General features: G+C 41.1%; 1 protein-coding gene across 2 annotated transcripts; it reads right to left on the minus strand.

Annotated features, from left to right (window-relative positions):
• Positions 1–17,081: 17,081 nt before the first annotated feature.
• Positions 17,082–25,963, minus strand: LOC129548569 (tripartite motif-containing protein 77-like). 2 transcript variants are annotated; one of them, XM_055415081.2, is made up of 6 exons: positions 25,553–25,963; positions 24,246–24,341; positions 21,031–21,261; positions 19,674–19,696; positions 18,867–18,964; positions 17,082–17,575 (listed from the first exon to the last, which is right to left on the minus strand). In XM_055415081.2, exons 1-6 carry the CDS (start codon positions 25,961–25,963, stop codon positions 17,082–17,084), a joined length of 1,353 nt encoding a protein of 450 aa, XP_055271056.2. The 2 variants fall into 2 exon arrangements, with proteins under 2 accessions (XP_055271056.2, XP_088688527.1); XM_088832401.1 differs by lacking the exon at positions 21,031–21,261.
• Between the last annotated feature and the right edge of the window lie 685 nt (positions 25,964–26,648).

Raw genomic sequence — 26,648 nt, forward strand, 5'->3', positions numbered from 1 at the left:
TTAACTCTTTTGCAACTCCATGGACTGTAGCTGTCAGACTCCTGTGACCTTGGAATTTCCCAGGCAAGAATACTGGAGTGGGCTGCCATTTCCTTCTCCAAGGTATGTTCCGGATGTGGGGATCAAACCCAAGTCTCCTGCCAATGCCACCAAGGAAGCCAGTTCAGCCCTAATTACCTCATTATACTTTTGTTTTCTTCGATTCAATGGCTTTTTCAGCCATGTACTGAAAAGTATCAAAGCTCTTTCCCACCTCAGGATCTCCACCCACCCCACCCTATTGATCCTTCAAGTCTGTCTTCAGATGCCACTGCCTTATGTTTATACTTGATTATGTATTCCTTTCAGTTCAGTTCATTCATGTCCACTCTTTGCGACCCCATGAATCACAGCACACCAGGCCTCCCTGTCCATCACCAACTCCCAGAGTCCACTCAAACTCATGTCCATCGAGTCGGTGATGCCATCCAGCCATCTCTTTCTCTGTCATCCCCTTCTCCTCCCGCCCCAAATCCCTCCCAGCATCAGAGCCTTTTTCAGTGAGTCAACTCGTCGCATGAAGTGGCCAAAGTATTGGAGTTTCAGCTTTAGCATCAGTCCTTCCAAGGAACACCCAGGATTGATCTCCTTTAGAATGGACTGGTTGGATCTGAACTGTCCAAGGGACTCTCAAGAGTCTTCTCCAGCACCACAGTTCAAAAGCATCAATTCTTCGGCAATCAGCTTTCTTCACCGTCCAACTCTCACATCCATACATGACCACTGGAAAAACCATAGCCTTGATTAGACAGACCTTTGTTGACAAAGTAATGTCTCTGCTTTTTAATATGCTGTCTAGGTTGGTCATAGCCTTCTTTCCAAGGGGTAAGTGTCTTTTAATTTCATGGCTGTAATCAGCATCCACAGTGATTTTAGAGCCCCCCAAAAATAAAGTCTGACACTGTTTCCACTGTTTCCCCATCTATTTCCCATGAAGTGAAGGGACAGTACACTCCTTTTTCCCCCTTCTTACACCGATCCAAATTTTAACTATAACTTTTATTCAATTCCTTGCTCCCTGTCTATAATCTTCATAAAGATAGGAAGGATGTCTGTGTTGTTCATAACCACCTCTTGCTACTTAAAACAAATGTTACTACATAAGCAACAGAATAACCCAAGAATGCATTCAGATGCAGTATTCACAGTATTGAAAATATGTTTACAGACTTAAAGGCAAAGTCTCAAATCACAGTGACAAAATCTCAAGTCAAAATATTGTTGGCTAGTAGATGTGAATTTAATAATCCAGAGTGATTTCAAGGAATTCTACATAAATCTTAGGCAAAAAAAAAAAATATATATATATATATATATCTTTAAAGTCTTAGCTTTCCATTTATTCAGGACTTTTTACTGATTGCCTGTTTTCTTCAGGAACTGGCTAATTAAAAGCCTTATTACTAATCCTCATTAAGATTCTCTAGCTCAGGGATTTTCCAAAATCAGAACAACTGACATTTGGAACTGCTTATTTCTTTCTGTTGGGCTTGCCTCTGCCTTGTAGGCTGCTTAACAGAATCCATGGTATCTACCCATGAAATAATAGTAACATCCAACTTCAAAATTGTTACCTCCTTCTAGATATTTTCTAATTCTGAGTCAATGACTTTGATATTAGCTGATTAATAAATCTCTGGAGACAGTTATGCTTAACTATTGCTCTATTCTCTTCATATAAGATTGTTCAGCATTCATAACCAATTCTAAAATGAAACCACAAGAAAATTCAAGTTCTCGTGAGAATTTAACAGAACAGTAAAGAAGATGAAAAGTGAAACCTAGTAGTTTTTCATGGGTCTGCTTCATGGTTATTTTTTCAAGATTTGGCCATGTGTTCTATGTTATTTTACATGAGTGGTTAAGGACAAAGCTAAAATAGATTTTCTGTATTCAAGATTATTTTTTCTTTTTTAATTTGGCTGATAGAAGATTAAAATAATACTTCAAATTTTAAGTTCTTGCCTTTGCTACAGTGGACTCTGGCTTTTTTTTTTCTCATGAAAATACTGTTTTACTTTGATATAGTACATCAGGTGTATGATCTCAGTTGATCCTCACAGTACCCTTGAAATAAATACCTGTATTTTGAAGATGATAGATCAGATTTAGTTATTAAAGACCTTGCCCAATGTGACTTTGATAGCAAATGACAGAATCAGTTTCTTTCCTATCTCTTCATTCTTTATTTTTCATATCTTCCATAGTATTCATCTTCATCTGCATTTTGTTTAAAGTGTCTAATAAACCCATTAGCTAATCAGAACTTATAAAGTCAAATCCAAATAAAAGAAGGACCCAAAAAAGGATATAAAGCCAGCACCTTGGTTTGGGAAGACTTGCCTTTGATATCGGAGAAGGCAATGGCAAGCCACTCCAGTACTCTTGCCTGGAAAATTGCATGGACAGAGGAGCCTGGTGGGCTGCAGTCCATGGGGTCGCTACTAGTCAGACACGACTGAGCGAATTCACTTTCACTTTTCACTTTCACACATTGGAGAAGGAAACGGCAACCCACTCCAGTGTTCTTGCCTGGAGAATCCCAGGGATGGCAGAGCGTGGTCGGCTGCTGTCTATGGGGTCGCACAGAGTCGGACACGACTGAAGTGACTTAGCAGTAGCAGCAGCAACATTTATCCACATAACAACAATTGCCCTCTGGAAGGAAAAATCACCCCCAATTGAAACCACTGCAGTGTAAAAAACAAATGAGACATTGCTCATGATAAAATTTGTGTTTTTAGTTACAATGAGAAATTAAACCTAAAGTTCTCTTCCAGTTTCACTCGGGCCTCCTCCCTCCTTCCCTAGTGTGCAGTGTCCATCTGAATTCCACTCTAACCAGATCTCCTCAACGATGCGGGTGTCCACCCAACCATAAAGAAATGTCTTTTCCCTTTTTTCTAATGCTAGCAATGTAACTTCTTGAAAGTGCTAGTCCCCCAGTCGTGTCCGACTCTTTGGGACCCCATTGACTGTAGCCCACCAGGCTCCTCTGTCCATGGAATTCTCCAGGCAAGAATACTGGAGTGGGCAGCCATTCCCTTCTCCAGGGATCTTCCTGACCCAGGGATCGAACCCCAGGTCTCCCACATTGCAGGTGGATTCTGAACCACCAGGGATGCTCATAGTCTAGGTAACAACGTGCAAAATGAGCAGCAAGTCATCATGATACCCCGATACAGAGCCAGGAAAGAACACTCTTCTTTAAAAGGTTACACTGCTAGTGTTAAAAGAATGGGGGTTCCCCTACCTTCCCTCAGATGGTAAGGAATCTGCCTGCAATGTGGGAGACCTGGGTTCAGTCCCTGGGTTGGGAAGATCCCCTGGAGAATTGAATGGCAACCTACTCCAGTATTCTTGCCTGGAGAATTCCATGGACAGAGGAGCCTGGCAGGCTACATTCCATGGGGTCGCAGACTCAGACATGACTGAGTGATTAACACTTTCATTTTTCACCTGGACCATATATCTTTGGTGAACTTTATATAAAATATCAATATATGGTTTTAATGTCTGTTACTTTGTCTTGAAAGGTTTGTGATTGTGCCTTCCACTTCTAACAGGCAGAATAATTCTCAGAGCTTCTGCAAGTCTGTCTCCTGAGTTATAACCCTCAGCTTGGCTTGAGTAAAATGCTCTTTTTTCCCCCCTTGATTGTTAATTGAATTTTCAACAACAGTAAGATCATAACAACATAGCTTAGACATGCTGATTCTTAAAACTGTAAAATCTAAAGCATGCAAGGCAACAATACAGATGCTAGTGAAGCAAGTAAGTAATAATATGAAAGAAAAATACAAAAAAAGGGACTTCTGTGGGGTGGTCCAGTGGTAAAGAATCTGTCCCTGGTCCAGGAAGATCCCAGGGCAACTAAGTCCCTAAACCACAGTTCCTGAAGCTGCTTCACCTAGACCCCGTGCTCTGAGAGGCCAGCACACCGAGAAGCCAGACTACTGCAACTAGAGTAGCCCCTAGTCACCGCAACTAGAGAGGCAGACCCAGCTCAGTCAAATATAAATGAAATGAAGAAAAGAAATACCAAAAAAATTATATAGTCCAGTCACATATTTCCTAATATTCCCACTTTTCATACACACAGAATTACAGATTTGTGTTCAAAGATAAGATGTCGATGGAAATAATAGGCTCTATGGTATCTTCTTACCTGGTTGATGAAGAACAATATTCGTACAAAATTGTTGAGAAATGCTGTTGGGTTAGTCTGAGCTTTCATGGAGGCAATCCGTCCTTCACTCCATGTAAGAAGCTTTTCTGGATTCTAGCTCTCTAGAAACTGTGTTGATCTTCCAACCAGAGGCTACACAAATCAGGCAAATTTTATTTCCATGTCCTTTGATTCTTACTGGACTGCTTTCTTTCTATAAATGTAAGGAAGATAAATGTTTTTCTTCTTAAAAGGATTATGTTAATACAGTATTTAGTTGTGGATGTTTCCCAAGCATCTTTGGAAATGAACTGTAATCGAGGAGAAAAACTCATCAAGGAAGATTTTCTAGTAGCTGGGGATAAAGAACAGAAAATGAATGAATGACAGTTCTTCCTAAAATGAGACTGAAGGGAACAATTGCTACTAATCTCCTTTCAACATAGCAGTAATTTGTCCCTCTGCCCAGTTTTTTTGTAGATCTTATGCCTATCTTTTCAAAATAGAAATTTCCTTTATTATTTTCTCTAGTAAGAAAACAATAAACTTAAGCCCTTCCCTTTAAAACAATGGCATGCTTGTAGAATTCAGAGCGCCGCCCCACCCAAAGTTTGAAAGTTTCCATAGTCTAAAAGACCACTGTTTTAGGTGACTGGAAATTAAATCCTGTTAAAGGGACAGAAACTTAGATAAAATGCTTTAAAAATGTTCTATTAAACATGCAATAAACAAGGGACTTCCCTAGTGGGCTGGTAGTTGAGACCCCACTTTTTAATGCAGCGGCTGTGGTTGAATCCCTGGTTGGGGAACTAAGGTCTGACGTGCCATGAAATGTAGCCAAACTTAAAAAGGAAAGAAAAAAATTATTAATCAAAGAGATATGAAGAAATTTGACCAAAATCATACTTAAATCAGTAGAAGTGGGGCCAAAAAATCACATTTTTCTGCACTTTTCATTATCTAATAACAGTAACTATATTTAACATAATCTTGAATTCTTAGTCATAAGCAACAAATCAAAGGAAAGGTGACAGGAGAAGAACCTGGGAAATACACACTCTGATTCATTTAAGTTCGGGGGTGTTTGTTAAGAGAAAATTAGCCTGTCCTCTAACTTGTTTGAGAGATTTTCACTTGCCTGAAATATATGTAAGAAGTGAACTCCTGGTTTCATGGAATTTAACACATTCCAAATTATGTTATTTTTCCACATTTCAGTCATCATTTATCCCATGGCCATGTTTTGGTATTCAGTCGCTAAGCCATGTCCAACTCTCTCTGATCCCATGGACTGCAGTACACCAAGCTTCCTTATCCATCACTATCACCTAGAGTTTGCTCAAATTCCTTCCTTTGAGTCAGTGATGCTTTCTAACCATCTCATTCTCTGCCACCCTCTTCTCCTTTTGCCTTCAATCTTTCCCAGCATCAGGGTCTTTTCCAATGAATCAGTTCTTTGCATGAGGTGGTCAAAGTGTTGGAGCTTCAGCATCAGTCCTTTCAATGAATATTCAGAGCTGATTCTCTTTAAAATTGACAGGTTGGATCTCTTTGCAGTCCAAGGGACTCTCAAGAGTCTTCAGCATCACAATTCAAAAGCATCAATTCTTTGGCACTCAGCCTTCTTTATGGTCCAGTCCTCGTATCAGTACATGACTCTGGGAAAAACATAGCTCTGACTAGGTGAACATTTGTAGGGAAAGCAATGTCTTTGGTTTTTATTTTTTGTTTGTTTTTTTCTTTTTTTTTTCTTTTATTTGTCTTTGGTTTTTAATACACCATCTGGTTGTTATTCAGTTGCTCAGTCGTGTCCAACTGTTTGCAACCCCACCAACTGCATCACACCAGTCTTCCCTGTCCTTCACTACCTCCCAGAGTTTGCTCAAACTCACGTCCATTGACTCGGTGATGCCATCCAACCATCTCATCCTCTGTTGTCCCCTTCTCCTCCTGTCCTCAATCTTTCCCAGCATCAGGGTCTTTTCCAGTGAGTCAGCTCTTTGCATCAGGTGGCCAAAGGATTGGAGCTTCCGCTTCAGCTGCAGTCCTAATGAATATTAATATACTGTCTAAGTTTGTCATAGCTTTCCTTCCAAGGAGCAAGTGTCTTTTAATTTCATGGCTGCAGTCACCATCTGCAGTGATTTTGGAACCCAGGAACCAAATACCAAAATATTTTCTTTGCTTTTCTTTTTTGTGAGGCATGTTAGCATTTTGTTTATAGAAATGTGAATTATCAGTCAGGTGCATCATTCTTTCAAAAGCAAATCTGTTTTGTTTTTTCAATGTTTAATGTTTATATCATCTAAAGCTTTAGTAAGGATTCTTTTTTTAATGTTTATTTATTTGGCTGTACTGGTTCTTAGTTGTGGCATATGGGATCTAATTCCCTGACCAGGGATCAAACCCTGGCACCCTGGATTGGGAGTGCAGTCTTAGCAACTGCCACCAAGGAAGTCCCAGTAAGTGATTTTTGTATATGTGCCTATTTAAATCCTGACTGTCTGAAGGAAGACAAATATCATATGTCACTTATATGTCAATCTAAAAAAGGGGTACAAATAGAAACTTGTCTCCAAAACAGAAATAGAGTTATAGATGTAGAAAACAAAACTATGGTTACCAAGGGGTAAGTGTGTTTGTGTGGGATAAAGTGGGCTATTGGGATCAACATATACACACTACTATAAAATAGATAACTGAAAAGGACCTACTGGATAGAATGGCCTATGTGGGGAAAGAATCTAAAAAAGAGTGGATATATGTATAATCAATTCAATTTACATGACACTGTAAATCAACTATACTCCAGTAAAAACTTTAAAAATAAAAATCCTGACTGTCTCATTCTAAGTATTGTTTTCTGTTTTCTTATCACGAGGAACATTATCTTCCATAATATATATTTGCCATCCCAGAAAGTGAAAGTCGCTCAGTCGTATCAGACTCTGCAATCCCATGGAATTCTCCAGGCCAGAATACTGGAGTGGTTACCTTTCCCTTCTCCAGGGGATCTTCCCAACCCGGGAATCAAACCCAGGTCTCTCCTGCATTGCAGGTGGATTCTTTACCAGCTGAGCCACAGGGAAAGTCCAAGAACACTGGAGTGGGTAGCCTATCCGTTTTCCAGTGGATCTTCCTGACCCAGGAATGGAACTGGGGTCTCCTGCACTGCAGGCGGATTCTTTACTTACTGAGCTATCAGGGAAGCCCATCCCTGAGGAAATCTCAAAATCAAACCTGTAGAATAAAATTATAGTATATATAATCATTTCAAATCTCAAAATAATGGAATTTCCTTGGGCTAACAATATGGAAATCAATTTATGATTTGCCTTTTGTTGACATTATGCTTCATTATTCTCAGTCCTATGATGTTAGCTGCATTTTGGAAAACTTTGTTAATGCCGGAATAATGTTGTTTATATTCACTCTTTCATTCATTTATTTATTCACTCATTCACCACATTTTTATAGTATTCTACCTTCTAAGCAGTATAAGATAGTGGGAAAAATAAATATTTTCCCTACCCTCTTGGAATTTTTCAGTATAGTAGCATCAAACCACGGCTTCCCTGATAGCTCAGTTGGTTAGGAGACCCCAGTTCGATTCCGGTTTGAATCAGAGAGAACTGAGTCTCTGGTTAGGCGCTCAGCTGGGTCTCCTGCTAAAGCCCCGCCCTCTGGTCCCAGATCCAAAAAGCACCTTCTGCCTTAACCCTGCATAGCCAACCCCAGGGAAGCTCCCAGACCTCAGGGGAATCAGAGCAGTGGTCCCCACCCTGAGGCGAGGAAGGCACCAGTCCACGGGCTGGAAGGAGCCAGGCCATGCTGCAGGAGGCGAGCAGCAGGTGAGCAAGCGAAGGTAGTCTGCCCATCCCATCCCTCACGTTACCGCCTGTGCTATGTCCCCTCGCAAATCCACGAAAAACTGTCTGCCATGAAACTGTCCCTAGCACCAAAAAGTTCGGGACCGCTCCCAAGGATGGAGGCTTTTCTGTGCCTCCATTTCTTGTAGGCATGAGCCACCTCCCTGAGTTGCAAAGGGTGGATTCAAACAGTTGATAATCAAGGGAGGAACAGCCAAAAAACCACCTGAGGTAAGATTAAAGAAGCTCATCAAGATTAGCAGACAGACTATCTGAGACGAGATTAAACGAGTGCAAGCCTTGCTCACACCCTAATTTTGTCAGACCCCACCTTTGATCCAATGTTATAAAAAACCTTCATCAAATCCTCTGGAGTTGAGGCACAGTTTATTGAGGCAGAAGCCTGGTATGGCTTCTTTTGCCTGGCGAGGCAATAAAGCTATCCTTTTCTGCTTCACCCAAAACTGTCTCTGGAATTTGATTTGGAACGGGTATTCAGAGGCCAAGCTTTCCTATAACAAGCTGAGGTTGTTTCTATGTAATGATCTCATTTGTCAAATTTTTTAAAGTATTATGTTCTTTCAACGTTTCTATAAAGTAAACCATTTTGCCATCTTGTCTTGCTATATATTTTTTGAATAATTTGATGATAAATTTTAGGTCTGTTATCTATGAATTCCTTGTTTACATAGATTTTAGGGACTCAGAAAGTAGTTTCCAGGTACTGGTTAGTTTTCTATTTAGTGCAGCTCCTAAAAAGGGCATCCTGCTCTACTCATATAAATATATTACAAGTGGTAATATGTGTGTGCGTTAGAAAGAATGTTTAGCAATAGGTAAGATAGTGCAATGGCAAGCCACTCCAGTACTCTTGCCTAGAAAATCCCATGGATGGAGGAGCCTGGTAGGCTGCAGTCCGTGGGGTCACTAAGGGTCGGACACAACTGAGCGACTTCACTTTCACTTTTCACTTTCACACATTGGAGAAGGAAATGGCAACCCACCCCAGTGTTTTTGCCTGGAGAATCCCAGGGACAGGGGAGCCTGGTGGGCTTCCGTCTGTGGGGTCACACAGAGTCGGACACGACTGAAGTGACTTAGCAGCAGCAGCAGCAAGATAGTGCAGTAAATGATTTGAGAAAAAAAAAAAGAAATTGGTTTTGAGTGTTGGCAAATGACTCTTCAGAAACCTCTGACTTGGAGCAAACAATAATGAATGTATCTATAAGAAAGCGACATTTGTAACTGTGCATAAATATGAGAAATTAAAGTGACCATTCTTGGGATGTAGAAATTAAGATCACGTACTGATGGTTTTGAACTGTTGTTGGAGGAGACTCTTGGAGTCCCTTGGACAGCAAGGAAATTGAACCAGTCCATCCTAAAAGAAAAGAAAGAAAGTGAAGTCACTCAGTCATGTCCACTCTTTGTGGCCCCATGGACTGTAGCTTACCAGGCTCATCCATCCATGGGATTTTTCCAGGCAAGAGTACTGAAGTGGGTTGCCATTTCCTTCTCCAGGAGAGCTTCCCAGTCCAGGGATTGAACCTGGGTCTCCTGCATTGTCGGCAGATGTTTTACCATCTGAGCCACCAGGGAAGTCCTCCTAAAGGAAATCAACCCTGAATGTTCTTTGAAAGAACTGATGCTGAAGCTGAAGCTCCAGTACTTTGGCCACTGGATGCGAAGAACTGACTCCTTAGAAAAGACCCTGTTGCTGGGAAAAATTGAAGGCAGGAGGAGAAGGGGACGACAGTGGATGAGATGGTTGGATGGCATTGCTGACTCAATGGACATGAATTTAAGCAAGCTCTAGGAATTGGTAATGGACAAGCAAGCCTGTTGTGGTGCAGTCCATGGGGTCACAAAGAGTCAGACAGGACTGAACTGAAGTGAAATGTTTTTTACAAAATAAAACGTTAAAAGGATTTGTTTTCTGGTGCTGTCTGTCAGGAATGAGAGTTACATCACAGTGGGGAGGAGTTCCTGATAATAGTTTCAAAGAACTTTAGAATAATCCCTTCTCCTCAATGTTTTGTTTTTAAATGCAAAGGTGTCAATAATAAAGATAGAAGGCAAATTTTAAAATGTAGCTATACTCTTAAAAGAAGACTTTAGTTGAAATCTAACCCACTTTTACAAAAATTAACCTATTAATTCATATATTAGGAAACTGATTTTTAATGACAAATTATATTTGAGATAAAGGACATCAAAGGAAACCACTTAGTTTATGACTATATCTTGTGTATGCACACTTTCCTACATTTTAATCAGTGGGTTGCGATAAAGGCATTTTAAAAATATTTTTAATGTTACTTTTATTTATTTATTTTGTTTTGGCTGTGCTGAGTCTTAGTTGTAGCACACTGGAACTTTGATCTATTTCCCTGACCAGGGATGGAACCTTGGCCCTCTGCATTGGGAGTGAGGAGTCTCAGCCACTGGACCACCAGAGGAGGCCTTAAAGCATTTTCTAGATCATGGGTGAGGACAGAAGAAGTACAGATCAGTGGCACTGTGTACATTTTCTCATTTTAACAGCTGTGGTGTTTTTTTTTAATCTTTGATTATCTCTTATAAGGATGTTGTTTTATTAACCATTACATCTTCAAGCTGGTAGATTGTCCCTTGAACTGTCAACTTGCCAGAAAACACCTGTGGTTGAATTAACATAGTTGCTTAGAAAACAACATGTTGCTTGTATTTTGCCTGATCTAGGAGACTTGATGAGGAGAAGGCAATGGCAAGCCACTCCAGTACTGTTGCCTGGAAAATCCCATGGACGGAGGAGCCTGGTAGGCTGCAGTCCATGGGGTCGCTAAGAGTCAGACATGACTGAGCGACTTCACTTTCACTTTTCACTTTCACACATTGGAGAAGGAAATGACAACCCACTCCAGTGTGCTTGCCTGGAGAATCCCAGGGACGGGGGAGCCTGGTGGGCTGCCGTCTATGGGGTCACGCAGAGTTGGACACGACTGAAATGACTTAGCAGCAGGAGACTTGATGACTTGTGGATTTTAATTTGGGTCAAAAGTGATTTCTTACACCCACACTTCTCAGCAGGGTGATTTTGAACAAGAAATCCTGCTTGCATGGTTGTGACACTTAAATGAAATAATAGAAGTGGAAAAATTTAGTTAACTACTCTTTGTTAAACCAGTCCCTGGCTGGTACTATTATTGTTTGATTTTTCAGACCAAATAGGACTCACCACCTGGAGCTATAGGATGAATCAAACTGTGGAAGTCCAAGCTATTTGGAGGAAACTAACGGAGAAGGAAACGGTAACCCACTCCAGTACTCTTGCCTGGAGAATCCCATGGATGGAGAAGCCTGGTAGGCTACAGTCCACGGGGTCGCAGAGAGTCGGACACGACCGAGCGACCGAACGAACGAACGAACGAACACCAACAACAAAACCATATTTTTATTTTTTTTTATACAGGAGGAAAACTGTTGGAGAGGGGGATGACTCTTAGGAAACCTTTATAATAATTCAAACTCTGACTTTGACTGAAATATTCTGTTTTTGCCACAGTGGCAAATTCCTTCAGTTAAGAAATAATCAGTCACAATACCAAGCTGTTTAACAATGTGAGAAATTTGAGGTGTGGACATGGCCAGCAATATCTTTGAATTCTGAAAGATCTAAACAGTTTTTTGACATGGTCTACTGATAATATATTAAAAAGCAGAGACATTACTTTGCCAACCAAGGTCCGTCTAGTCAAGGCTATGGTCTTTCCCGTGGTCATGTATGGATGTGAGAGTTGGACTGTGAAGAAAGCTGATCGCCGAAGAATTGATGCTTTTGAACTGTGGTGCTGGAGAAGACTCTTGAGAGTCCCTTGGACTGCAAGGAGATCCAGCCAGTCCATTCTAAGGGAGATTGATCCTGGGTGTTCATTGGAAGGACTGATGCTAAAGCTGAAACTGCAATACTTTGGCCACCTCATGCGACGAGTTGACTCACTGGAAAAGACTCTGATGCTGGGAAGGGTTGGGGCCGGGAGGAGAAGGGGATGACCGAGAATGAGATGGCTGGATGGCATCACCGACTCTGTGGACATGAGTTTGAGTGAACTCAGGGAGTTGATGATGGATAGGGAGGCCTGGCGTGCTGTGATTCATGGGGTCGCGGAGAGTCGGACACGACTGAGCGACTGAACTGAACTGAACTGAACTGTATTGTTAATTGACTACTACTGTATTACTGAATTGATGCCTTCCAACTGTGGTGCTGGAGAAGATTCCTGAGAGTCCCTTGGACAGCAAGGAGATCAAACCAGTCAATCTGAAGAGATATTAACCCTGAATACTTGTTGGAAATACTGATGGTGAAGCTCCAGTATTTTGTTCATCTGATGCAAATAGGCAACTCATTGGAAAAGTCCCTGATGCAGGGAAAAATTGAAGGCAGAAGGAGAAGAGGGCGTCAGAGCATGAGATGGCTGGATGGCATCACCGATGAATGATCATGAACTTGAGCAAACTCCGGAAGACAGTGGGGGACGGGGGGCCTGGCGTGCTGCTGTCCATGGGGTTGCAAAGAGTCCCAAACGACTGGGCCCCTGAACAACTGTATTGCGAAAGAAAATTCTCCCCTCCTTTTTAAATTGAAGAATAGGTGGTTTGGGGGTTCCCTGATGACTCGGATGGTAAAGAATCTGCAGGAGACCTGGGTTGGATCCCTGGGTCAGGAAGATCCCCTGGAGAAGGGAATGACCTGTCCAGTACTCTTGCCTGGAGAATCCCATGGACAGAGGAGCCTGGGAGGCTACAGACCATGGGGACACCAAGAGAAGGCCACGACGGCGGTCAAGGAGCACAGACGCTTGCGCACGCGTGCATAGGAGACCTTCTGTTCTGTTCTGTTCAGTCGCTCAGTCGTGTCCGACTCTTTGCGACCCCGTGGACTGTAGCCTACCAGGCTTCTCTGTCCATGGGATTCTCCAGGCAAGAATACTGGAGTGGGTTACCATTTCCTTCTCCAGGGGATCTTCCCGACCCAGGGATCGAACCCGGGTCTCCCGCATTGGAGGCAGACGCTTTAACCTCTGACCTACAACCTAGTAAATTCTTCTTCCAGGTGCGTGGAAGGGAGGCGGCCAGAGGGCCTGCAGCAGTCACCGGGGGCGAGGCGGGACTACGCCGAGCGCAGCTCTAGACCGAGCCGGCGCGGCGGGGACGTCGCGGCGCCGGGACTCAGAAGGCGGCCGCGGAGCTGCCCGAGCCCCGGGGCGGCGCGACCCTCCTCCGGGAGGACCGGCAGCCCTGCGCTCGGAGAAGCCGGTGGCTGGGGCGCTCCCCACCTCCTAAAGGGAACTGAGGCCCGCGCGGTCGCGGGGAGCCAGGAGGCCTACCCATCCAGCCCGGAGTGAAACTTCCCAGCAAATACAAAGAAAAAAAAAAAAACTTTCTGCCACACTTTTCTTTTTGCAGAAACATCTTTTCCCGGTTCTATGACCAGAGAGCGGGCGTGTGTGTGTGTGACGTTTTGCTGCATGCTCAAGCCGTGCAGACCAGAGAGCTGGGAAAGAGAAGCGGAAAAACAAGGCCACAAAATCCCACTCCATTGAGGGTGATGAGTCCAGTTAAACTTCTCTCCTCATTTCACTTTCCACTTTTAATTTTTCGCAGTCCTCACAAAGTTACTATTTATAGTCAATTCTGAGTTTTCAGTTATCTGTGCGTGAGACATACGATTGGCAATTTATCCCATTTTGGCCGGTGCCAGAATCAATCTAAAAAGTTTAGGTATGCAACAATATTTGGATCCCTTCCAAAAATAAGGGCATTATTGTGCGTGTGTGCTAAGTCACCTCAGTCGTGTCCAACTCTTTGGGACTCTATAGGCTGTCGCCGGCTAGGCTCCTCTGTCCCTGGGATTCTCAGGCAAAAATATTAGAGCGAGTTGCTGCGCCCCCCTGCAGGGATGGAACCTTCATCTCATTTCTCCTGTACTGGCACGTGGTTTCTTTACCACTAGCGCCACCTGCCCGCAAAGGTCGGTCTAGTCAAAGCTATGGTTTTTCCAGTAGTCACGTATGGGTGTGAGAGTAGTACCATAAAGAAAGCTGAGCGCCCAAGAAATGCTGCTTTTGAACTGTGGTGTTGGATAAGACTCTTCAGAGTTCCTGGGACTGTAAGGAGATCCAACCAGTCCATCCTGAAGGAAATCAGCCCTGAATATTCACTGGAAGGACTGATGTTGAAGGTGAAACTCCAATACTTTGGCAACCTGGTGCGAAGAACTAACTGACTCATTGGAAAAGACCCTGATGCTGGGAAAGAGTGAAGGCAGAAGGAGAAGGGGAGGACAGAGGATGAGATGGTTTGATGGCATCACTGATTCAATGGACATGGGTTTGAGTAAACTCCAGGAGTTGGTAATGGACAGGGATGCCTGGCGAGCTGCGGTTCGTGGGGTTGCAAAAAGTCGGACAGGACTGAGCAACTGAACTAAACTGAGCCCCACCTGGGCATTATTAGATTGCTTTAAATAATCCCTAAGGGCTGGAAGAAGCACAAGCTGGAATCAAGATTGCTGGGAGAAATATCAATAACCTCAGATATGCAGATGACACCACCCTTATGGCAGAAAGTGAAGAGGAACTCAAAGGCCTCTTGATGAAAGTGAAAGAGGAGAGTGAAAAGGTTGGCTTGAAGCTCAACCTTCAGAAAACGAAGATCATGGCATCTGGTCCCATCACTTCATGGGAAATAGATGGGGAAACAGTGTCAGACTTTATTTTTTTGGGCTCCAAAATCACTGCAGATGCTAATGGCAGCCATGAAATTAAAAGACGCTTACTCCTTGGAAGGAAAGTTATGACCAACCTAGATAGCATATTAAAAAGCAGAGACATTACTTTGCCAACCAAGGTCCGTCTAGTCAAGGCTATGGTTTTTCCCGTGGTCATGTATGGATGTGAGAGTTGGACTGTGAAGAAAGCTGATCACCGAAGAATTGATGCTTTTGAACTGTGGTGCTGGAGAAGACTCTTGAGAGTCCCTTGGACTGCAAGGAGCTCCAACCAGTCCATTCTAAAGGAGATCAATCCTGGTTATTCATTGGAAGGACTGATGCTAAAGCTAAAACTCCAATACTTCGGCCACCTCATGCGACGAGTTGACTCACTAGAAAAGAGTCTGATGCTAGGAGGGATTGGGTGACTGAGAATGAGATGGCTGGATGGCATCACTGACTCGATGGACATGAGTTTGAGTGAACTCCGGGAGTTGGTGATGGACAGGGAGGCCTGGCGTGCTGTGATTCATGGGGTCGCAAAGAGTCGGACACGACTGAGCGACTGAACTGAACTGAAGCAAATACTTGAAACTCTAATTAAAATTTATTTTCTGCTACAACTTCACAGAGATACATTTAATCCAGAGATTATTCCCTAGACCACCTTCTCTGTAAAGAGACTGAACAAAAGTTGCAGAGACGGAAGAAAGGAGAGTGGGAAGAGAAATATTTATATGTATATATATAGGCTTCCCTGGGGACTCAGCCAGTAAAGAATCTGCCTGCCATGCAGGAGACCCCAGTTCTGTTCCTGGGTTGGGAAGATCCCCGGGAGAAGGAAGTGGTTACCCACTCCAGTATTCTTGTCTGGAAAATTCCATGGACAGAGGCTACAGTGCAAGGGGTCAGAAAGAGTTGGACACAACTGACAGAATCAGTCAGACTATAGAGTGACTAACACTTTCACACTTCACTTCATATATATATATAAAAATAGAAGGAAAAAGAAAAAATATTCTTTATGATGAGATCTCTTAGAATCTACTCTTTTAACAGCTTTCTTATTGATCATACAACAGTGTTAACTAGAGTCATTATGTTGGGCAATACCTCCCCAAAGAGATGGATTTCAATGTCTGTTTATTTTGCAAAGTTTTAATCTCTAAGTCAGTAACACTCTTTGAAATGAAATTCGTCGACAGCTTGGATGTTTTGTATATGTGAGAAATAAAGTTCATTGTCCATCCTTGAAAATATATATTCAGAGTATTTTCACACTATGCACCTTCCTTAAAAATACTGCAGATTCCAAGCAGCTAAGCCACATTATCTGTACTACTATCACTCTGGTAAAAATATGTGTGTGTTCCTGAAAATCTGTTCATCATTGAGAGCTACTAAGAGCAACACTGAGGGACGCAAATCACACACAATCTATATCTTGCCCACTAAAATGAATTTCTGAGCCATGAACCTGAACAATAACTTAATTCACTTCTTCAATGTTTCTTATCACTTCTCGAGCTACTGACTGTGTCTACACGATAGGAAATGTTTTTGGTTATATAGCCTTTGCTTTTAATGTGTTTCCTACATATTCATTTGTTCAAATATTTTTCAGATGTCTTTCATATCCTTAACCTGGTGTTTTGTCCCTGGAATGTGGTTATGAAGAGGACAGATGTTGGCCTTCCGTTTTTGCAGTCTGAAAACTGCAAAAGAAGATCCGAAATCTACTGTGAGCTTTGCAAAGGGAAAGAATAAGCTGTTCTTGAGGTCATATTATAATTGATCTACTCTACTTCAGTAAACCGAGGATTAAGGGGGGAATAGAATTTACCCAGATGAGTGGAAGGAGAGGAAAATTCTATGCTGCCCTTGAGTTTTAACAAGGATTCTCTGAAAGAAGAGTCCTCTGGGTTTGCATTCATGCATTTGACTGGGTTTCCACACCCATGTGTTCTTTCATCTCTAGCAAGTTCAGATGGCAAATGAAAAGTGCCTATATCCTAGCCAATAAAATAAAATTATTGCTTTTATTTAAATAAAATATAAAAGACAAATGGATATCATTAACATTACCACCACTTTAAAAAATAATGCAGCCATTGTAAGTCCTAAAGGTAAAATGAAGTTAAACACAGTGAAGTTATAATTGATTTTCCCCATTTTAGAAGTCACCAGGTTAGGATCCCCCTCAGCTACTAGAATTCCCAAAACCTTGGTCAGGTTTGTGACCTGTTCCTGATCATTTGCCTCCACACCAAATGAAAGGTCTGAGAGGGAAAGAGAAAGATTGTGAGAGGAAATTGCAAATGAGGGAACCTCTGGCAACATTAATAAAGCTTATCATACCACATTCATAGTCTAGAAACACCCCTATGTAGCCCTGGGGTCTTTGAATATAGTGGGGTAAGAATGGGAAGGTAGAAAAGAGACTGAAATGGCCATCCTTACTGACACATAGAAGCAGAAAAATGTCCTCAGAGTTAAGCAGCATATCATTCCTGCTTGTCCAGGACTCCTTGCAGAGCCCTATGACCCAATCACAGGAGTCTCCCACATTCACCTCCCAGTAGTGTTTGCCAGCGGTGAAGGTCTGAGCACCCCATGTGGGCGTGTTCTCTGGACATGCTGGGTCCCAAGGCACATCTCGATGGACAGGACTGCATTTCAGATGTCTCAGGGCTTCAATCAGAGGCACACGGCCGTTCCTTATTTCACCGTCCAACGTAACATACACTTCAGTGAAACGAAAGCAATGAAGTCAGAGAACAGCGGTTTCAAGTTCGGAAGAACATATAAGTGCAGTGGTGTTGTGACAAATGTTTAGCAACCAAACTCTGAAACGAAGCAAAACTGATTTATTTGCTGGGAATATTTTAACCCACCATGACCAGTTTCAAGGTGCCAGTCCTTTAGTAATTGCTCCTAAAATTCTGGAACTAGTAACAGTTAGCTCCCACAAGTGTGGCAGTACTGGCTAGTTCCAGAATACCCTTTAACCACACATGTTAGACACCCTGTGTTACCACACCCTTTTATACAGAGTGTGTCACTGGAAATACAGAGAAAGAACAGGAAGGGCTTCTTATCTATCTAAAGAGCCAGAAAATCTCTAATTGTACAACTGGAGGAAGGAAAATTTTGAGAATACATAAAGATATAGGATGTGAGACTCAGGCTTATTTTCACTACCTCACCAAAAATTTGGGAGTCCATTCATAGATGTCAAGAAAATAGCAAAATGGCCCTTAATTCATCTCATTAATCAATCATCACAAAATAAAAAATAATCGTAATAAATATATACTGTATTTTATATGACATTGTTGTTATGTTTAGACTGAAATAGGGATCACATTGCCTAGGATATATGGGCTTAACTTTTAAGGAAGCAAAAGTAAAATAAACCAAATATCTATATGTGCTCTTTTTTTGCAGTGATTCCTCTCAGAGTTTCTAATGGAGTCTCTGCTGAATCAGAATCCAACTCATCCCATCTCAGTCCAGCTTCTCCTTTGTCCGCCGGCTCACCTCCAGTTGCATTTGTCTCAGGGAGGCCTCTACACAATGAATTATGGATTGTTTTCAAGCTTTTTGAAAGTCTTGTGATTTTTCACATACAGTCATTACCTTTAATATTCAGGTAAACATTTAAATAACAGCATTAAGGTGATTCTAAGAATCTCGATATCCACATATAATCTAAATATCCACAGCGAACTACAAGATGAAATACACTGAATGGATATGCATTTTTGTAGGTCAAAGTGTTCTTTTTATTTTATTTTAACTCACTGCAAGTAGTTACATAAAAAAATTATGTGTCCTATTTGATTATTTTTGACAGGCTTCAGTTAACTTTTCTGACTGATAATTAGCAATGAAATAAATAAGTTACAAGGGTTTGCATATGTACCTGCTCCCCTGTTCTCTACAAAGAACAGACAGAGCAGTGAAGAGATATCATCAATGTGTCATCTACTCATGTAGGAAATGTGACGCCTTCACGCAGAGTGCTGCCTCTCACCTCGGAAGCTGTTAAGCCTTTCTAGCATCCCAGTGATGGTCCATGTACTGAGCTGTGGGTCCAAAGGCTGGGGAATATACAGCTGCATTAACTGACTCCTGCAAAGAGAAAGGCCCACTTACTAAGAGGCCCAAAGGTATCATTAGCAACCCACTGAGGATGCTTCCACAGAATGCTCATAATGACCTTTAAAGAGCATGAATTTAACTTCAGATGGAGGGACACTGCAGTTGCTACTATATTTTACAATCTGCTTCCTTGCTCTTGGCATATCAAACCTAGTAGAATGTGATGCCTCAATCAAAACTGTCTGTTTCCTTCCTTCTAGCTTCCCTAGGGGATCCACACAGCAATTCTCGTTTAATTCCTGAAATCTAATAGGTGGAAAATTGTTGGAACTTGCCATTTAATATATAGGAAACGTCAGCACTATTGTCTGTTCTTTCTTGATGACGTCTACCTCACTCCTTTTCTCAGCATCCTTCCACCTACTGCTTCTCTGAGCTTATCTGCCTTTCCTGTGGATGACCAGGAATAATCTTTGGATAACTAGGATTTGGAAATTGGGGGCAAGAAAAATCGTCGTCTCTTTGCAACTTCTATAGAAAGTCTTGCAATAGAAACCACGTTCCTCCCAACGATACTGTCACCAAAGTGCAGACTATATAAAATCTGGCAGACTATTAGAGAAGGAAGGAATAAATACAGACAGAAAGAAACTTCTCATTGAAAGGGAGGGTTCATCTTAGCAGAAATAGCCTGATCACTGTCAGAATTATCATGATTTAAATAGAGGGGCAAACTTACCTTTTCATTGTGTCGTCCACACCCTGTAAAGAAAAAGAGGAAGGCTTAGTTTTCAGCATAAACTCTCCTGTTAAGTCTAGTTTGAGGATATGAGATTATACTGGGAAATTCATTATTTCCAGTTTTCTTCCTTGGATAAAATCATTTGTCATTTCCCTTCTCCTTATAAATATGAAATCCAGTCTCACATTTACATACAATTGACAAGATCATAATCTTGATAAAATTGAAAGTCAAATGTTCTTAGGGTGCACAAATGACTGTTCTTTGTCCTGATATACAGAAGTATTCACGGGGGTTTCCCCAAAGTTCTTTGGTGTGTGGACTCCAAATCTAGAACTTCACAATAGAAAGGATGAATGCATCCTATGGTTACACATGTTACACCTATCATCAAGTGCAGATATAAAGTTAAATTATCTGTACAATACAGTCACCCCTCATTATACAAGGGGAATTCATTCTAAGATCCCCCTTGGATACTAAAATCCACTGGGTGTTCAAATTCCTATATACAATGCCACAGTATATCCATATAATGTACACACATTTTCCTGTATACTTTAAGCATCTCTAGATTACTTAAAGGCTTCCCAGGTGGCTCAGTGGTAAAAAATGCACCTGCCCAGCTGGAGACAAAAGTTAGATCCCTGAGTTGAGAAGATCCTCTGGGGAAGGAAGTGGCAACCCACTCCTGTATTCTCCAGGAGATAGTGAAAGACAGAGAAGCCTGGTGTGCTGCCATCCACAGGGTCGCAAAGAGTCGGATACAACTTAGCAACTGAACAATGAACAACAAGTATTCTTGCCTGAAAAGTCCCATGGGCAGAGAAGCCTGGCAGGCTATAGGTCATGGAGTCACAAAGAGTTGGACATGACTTAGTGACTAAATAACAAGATTACTTATAAGATCTAATATTATGTAAATGCTGTGTAAATCATTGTCAGCATTGGTAAATTCAAGTTTTTCTTTTTTGAAATTTCTTAATTTTCTTAAAAAATATTTTCCACCGGTGGTTTGTTGAGTCCCCAGATTCAACACCTGTGGAGAGTTGGAAGGGCAGCTGTATGTTAGAAGGATATAAGAAGGTTTATGAGATTTTCTTCTCTGGCTTTGTTACTTGAATCTTTCCACATAGTCCTTCTTCCATAGAAGGCAAAACCGATGTTTTGTCTCCAGGTTATACTGGAGGAACAAAATGGAACAAAACCTGCCATCACAGAGGTAGAAGAGTCAGAATCTGGACTTTGGAGTCAGGAAAATTAACGGAAGTCAAAGAGGATATAATGTCAAAGGATACAAGTGCTTTCCAAGCGGGTTGGTGTTCTGCACCCAACATCCTCCCTTAGTCCTTACCTGGAGCATGTCCACATCTGCTTTAAGGCACATTTCCTTCAGTTCTTCATATATTTTTCTCAGGAGTTTCCCCATATGAATCATTCTGGCTACATTTCTATTGAGTCGCTGAAAAATAACTGTGCCTTCAATTGCCAACATCTCTAAGTGTTTTTGCTTTTCTTCCTGGAGATACTGACACACTTTAGGGTATTCAGCTCGTATCATCACCAGCCGTAGATTTATAAAGCCCTGCAGTGACATTGGATTAATTAGACCATGTATTTGGATGGTTTTATTCTTCCCTTATCATCTGTTGTCTATGTGTTATATATAGAATGCTTGTCTTAGTTCCTTTGCACTACTAAAACAAAAATACTAAAGACTTAGTGCTTATAAATAACAGACATTTACTTCTCACTGTTCAATAAGGTAAGAAATACAAGATTAGTGCCAGCAGGTTTGGTATACAGTGAGTGCCCACCTCTTAAATAGGCATCGTTTTGTTTTTTGTTTTTTTTGCTTAATAATAATTAAAGTATACTCCACTTTACAAAGCACATTCACATACTTGGTTTTCATTTTTTACCATATACATGTATTTTTTTGTTGAAGTATTATGATTTTCAATATTGTGTTAGTTTCAAGTATACTGTAAAGTGATTCAGTTATCCATATACATGTGTATAGCTAATTCTTTTTTCCAATTCTTTTTCGCTATAGGTTATTATAAGATATTGATTATAGTTCCCTGCTGAGTGCTGAAGAGTTGATGCTTTTGAATTGTGGTGTTGGAGAAGAGTCTTGAGAGTCCCTTGGACAGCAAGGAGATCCAACCAGTCAATCCTGAAGGAAATCAGCCCTGAATATTCATTGGAAGGGCTGATGCTGAAGCTCCAATATTTTGGTCATCTGATATGAAGAGCCAACTTATTAGAAAAGACCTGATGTTGGGAAAGATTGAAGGCGGAAGGAGAAGGGGACTACAGAGGATGAGATGGACAGGAGTTTTAGAAAGTTCTGGGGGCTGGTGATGGACAGGGAAGCCTGGCATGCTGCAGTCTGTGGGGTCGCAAAGAGTTGGACATGACTGAGCAACTGAACTGATAGTTCCCTGTGCTATAAAGTAGGTCCTTGTTGTTTATCTATTTTTATGTAGAATAGTGTATATATGTTAATCCCAAACTCCTAATTTATCCCTCCCCTCACTTTCCCCTTTGATAACCATAGGCTTGTTTTCTGTGACTATTGGCCTATTTCTGGTCTATAAATAAATATAATTGTATCATTCTTTAGATTCCACATGTAAGTGATATCATATGATATTTGCCTTTCTCTGATTTACTTCCCTTAGTATGATAATCTCTAGGTCCATTCATGCTACTGCAAAGGGCATTATTTCATTCTTTTTCATGGCTTACCAGTATTTCATTGTATAAATATACTACATTTTCTTCATCAACTCATCTGTCAATGAACATTTAGGTTTTTTCTATGCCTTGGCTAGGGAGCCATCCTCTGGTTGTGTCCTCACATGGCAAAAGGGGCAAGTCTCTACTAAGCTTATTTTTTTTTTTTTTTTTGTTTAGGGCTTCTTCTATAAGAATCCCATTAATAAGGATTCTTTCCTAATGACTTAATCACTTCCCAAAGGCCAAACCTCCTAACACTATCACTTTGGGGGTTAGAATTTTCAACATTTGAACTGGGAGGGTACCCAAACTTTCAGACCATAGCTTCTATTTTCTGTGCTCCAGAAGGATGTGTTTTCAGAGAGCTTCTGGGTCACTCCCTTTGATCTTGTAGATCTCTACCTGGATGTAACCTTCACGATGGGTGTTCTCTGGCCAGCATACATCCCCCAAACCTGTACTATTTATATATATCCCTGCTTTAATTTTCTTTCAAGAACTTTACAAATGTGATGTATTATAAATGTTATTCTTCTTTGTTAAATGACTCTTCTTACATGACTATATCCTACTGAAGTCATTGATTTGTTTCTTTTTGTCCATTTCCATATCTCTCTGTGTACCTAGAACAGTTAGCAACACATCACATGCCCTCCTATGAAAGAATGGTTCACTAGGAAAGCCATCCTAAATGATCAGGGTAATTTTGTTATTGCCCTCCAGTATTTTTACAGCACTACGTACAGATTTCTCTTTAATGAAATAGTCTGTAATATAGCCTGCTGATATGTCTTCTTTAGAAGTGATTGAGTTCTTTGAAAATGAAAATGTAGTTCAACTTCTTTAGTTTCAGAATCTCCATGCATAAATGTGAACCAGTGAATAATAAAACCCCAAATCCTTAGCTAGACATCTTGCCACGGCTATAATTACATAGCCAGCCATATCTCTCACTGCCTGCCTCATACCCTATGTACTAATTAATAGGTGCTATCTACATGCCCCAGATAATTCCATGATTTTTTCTCATATTTAGCTTTCTTGTCCCTTAGATCTGTGTGTTATGAATTTACAGGTTCTATGAACTGTGGTGTTGGAGAAGACTCTTGAGAGTCCCTTGTACTGCAAGGAGATCCAACCAGTCCATTCTAAAGGAGATCAATCCTGGGTGTTCATTGGAAGGACTGATGCTAAAGCTGAAACTGCAATACTTTGGCCACCTCATGCGACGAGTTGACTCACTGGAAAAGACTCTGATGCTGGGAAAGGTTGGGGGCGGGAGGAGAAGGGGACGACAGAGAATGAGATGGCTGGATGACATCACCGACTCTGTGGACATGAGTTTGAGTGAGCTCCGGGAGTTGGTGATGGACAGGGAGGCCTGGCGTGCTGTGATTCATGGGGTCGCAGAGAGTCGGACACGACTGAGCGACTGAACTGAACTGAACTAAAACATTAGCTTCAAGATGATTTTTATTTGTTTGAGAAGCTTAACATTCAAAGTTTATTAAACTACTACAGAACTGTTTTTTTACCTCCATCCGAGTGAACATTGCATTTTGTTTTGTGATACTGAATTTTCTTGTCTCTGCTGAAGTATTAGTGGTAGATATTGCTTTATCAAGAAAATCAGGAAAAATCTTTTAGTTACCTATTGGGGTCATTCAACATGAAATCCTACATTGAAGGTCACGTTTTTCCATATGCAGCTCTCTCTGATCACCCTTTCAGAGGACATTATGATTTAATTCAAGTTCTTCCACTGTAAGTTACCAGGATATTTGTTCCAAACTGGCTCCAAGGAATTCAGGGTCTGCTGCTTACCTCCCATGCTCTGAATATGTTGGTCACTTTTTTTATATTTCGTTGATTTTCCTGTTTCTTTTTCCAAATAGACTTCATTTGCATCAGAAGGTGATCCTGCAAAATAACTATAATTTGGAGCACTAGAAAAGCAAAGTTAGTGCATTTCAGATATTTAAAAGAAGATATAAGGGAATGAACATGGGACAAACAGTAAAGAGAGCAGAGATGTCAGTGATTTTCCTTTGGAATACTAACTCCTAAATCTGGGGGGATCAACCAAAGATGGAATGTCTAAATTTCAAAAATGTAATCTACCATCTGAGGAATCTAGCATTGAACTTATAATAACCTGGTCAGTTTTCAGAAGTGAATCTTGCTTTTTTTTTTTTTTCATGTTATGCATTTTTTTTAAGTCAACATGAACAAATTCCTAGAAAGACACAAATTACCAAAATTAACTCTAGAAGAAATGGAAAATGTGAACAGGCCTGTATGTAGTAAAGAGATTGAATGGATAATGAAACATTTTCCAACAAAGAGAAGCCCAGAACCAGATGGTTTCACTGATGAAATGTACCAATCATTTAAAGAAGAATCAATACTAATCTTTCTCCAACTCTTCTAAAATAATAGAAAAGGAAGGAATACCTTTTAATTCATTCTGTGAGGTCCTTTGTTTTATATTTAATTGTGAAATATTAGCCCTCAGTTTTCCTGTAGCACTGTTAGAAAATGTTGACCAGTGTTTCTAAATCTGCTATAATTAGAATAGGATCATTATAATCATATTTGGAGTAGCCAATAACTCTTACTGAAACTAGATGTTTATCTACCACATTGTGTGCATGTTTAGTGGCTCAGTTGTATCTACCTCTTTGCAACACCATGGACTGTGGCCCACCAGGCTCCTCTGTCCATGGGATTCTCTGGGCAAAAATATTAGATTGGGTAGTTATTCTCTTCTCCAGGGGATCTTCCTGACCCAGGGATCAACCCCAGGTCTCCTGTATTGCAGGCAGATTCTTAACTGTCTGAGCCACTAGGGAAGCCCATCTACCACATTACTTCTGAAATATCGGCATCCTAATCCTCATCAATTTCATCATCAGTACAATAGAATTTAAACATAAGGAGAGCAAGGATGATATCTAGTTTCTTCACTGCTTTATCTCCAGATTTCAGAATCGTGCCTGGCACATGGTGTTCAGAAATTGTGTTTGTTCATAGCATAAAATGATAATGGTTATTAACCAATGTATTTTCCTCAGTGCCTATCAGATACAGGGTCCTCCACATTTTAAAGTGCAGTCAGAGATATTACTTACCCTGTAGTGCTCTGCAACCTGCATTATTGAACAGTGTTCATGAGTGGCATGTCCTGTGGAACGAGAGCAGAACAAACACAGCAGGCTTCTGTCAGCTTCACAGAAGTAGAGCTTTATCACTTGGTGTGTCCTACACATCTGCTTGGCAGAACCAGGTAACTGGCAGATAACTGAGTTTCCGGTAGAACGAATATGTTTCTTAGCAAGAATAGTGCTTCTGAGGTCCATTTTCGGAGACACCGCCTTGCATACAGGACAGCAAGTAACTGCTGGGACATCTTCCCACAAGAGACAGAGGCAGGGAGTACAGAATCGGTGCCCGCACTTAATGGTGGCAGGGTCTGTGAACATGTCCTGGCAGATGGAGCAGATGATCTCAGTGGGGAGACACTGTGCAGAAGCACATGCCATATTTCTAAGAAAACAGAAGGAAAGGACTTTCTTTACCCTTGGCATGTGAGCTGAACTTAAGCTTTCTCTCGCTAATACATATATGTACTATGGGAGGACAGCCATGTTTTGAGGATGGTGAGGAAAAGAGAATCCTACAGACCAGTACTACTTCTCAGTTCCCTATTAGAAATCCAGTATTTTCTACATATATTATCTCTTTTTCGAAGACAAAGAAATCAGAGGTTCTGGAATCATTCATAGGCAGCTGGTCTCATTGCGTCCAAAACTACCACAATTTTCCCCTTTTTTACTCTCTCTGATTGGTTAGCACAAGGTATTTGTTCCAATCCTGGCCAATGAAATAAGACGCTAAAACTCCTAGGACAATTTTAGAAAAAATTTTCTTGTTCCAGAAGAGAGGCACAGAATTAGCAGATGGCTTTTTCTGTTTCTGGACATTTTCCAGATATAATGCCCACTTGCATAGCCATTTTGTGATCATGTGGCATATCATAAGGCAAGAAAAATTTAGTCTAAACAGACAAAGCAATCATCAGAGCCAGACTTAGATATAAAACAGATATTAGAACTATTAAGATAACTAAGATAGTAGCTATGACCCTATGTGTGAGACAGCAAAAGAGACACAGATGTAAAGAACAGTCTTTTGGACTCTGTGGGAGAGGGCGAGGGTGGGATGATC

This window comes from Moschus berezovskii, chromosome 25 (assembly GCF_049115385.1).
Source record: "Moschus berezovskii isolate FMDL1 chromosome 25, NW_MosBer_1.0, whole genome shotgun sequence".
Taxonomy (NCBI): Eukaryota; Metazoa; Chordata; class Mammalia; order Artiodactyla; family Moschidae; genus Moschus; species Moschus berezovskii.

Excerpts from the sequence above, each read along its gene's own strand:
- LOC129548569 (XM_055415081.2), bottom strand. The coding sequence starts at position 25,963 with ATGGCATGTGCTTCTGCACAGTGTCTCCCCACTGAGATCATCTGCTCC. Across the intron at positions 19,697-21,030 it reads CAGATGTGGACATGCTCCAG|GGTGTGGACGACACAATGAA; the intron begins GTAAGGACTAAG and ends TTTTCTTTACAG. Across the intron at positions 17,576-18,866 it reads AAGGCTTAACAGCTTCCGAG|TGTATGTTACGTTGGACGGT; the intron begins GTGAGAGGCAGC and ends GTTTCACTGAAG.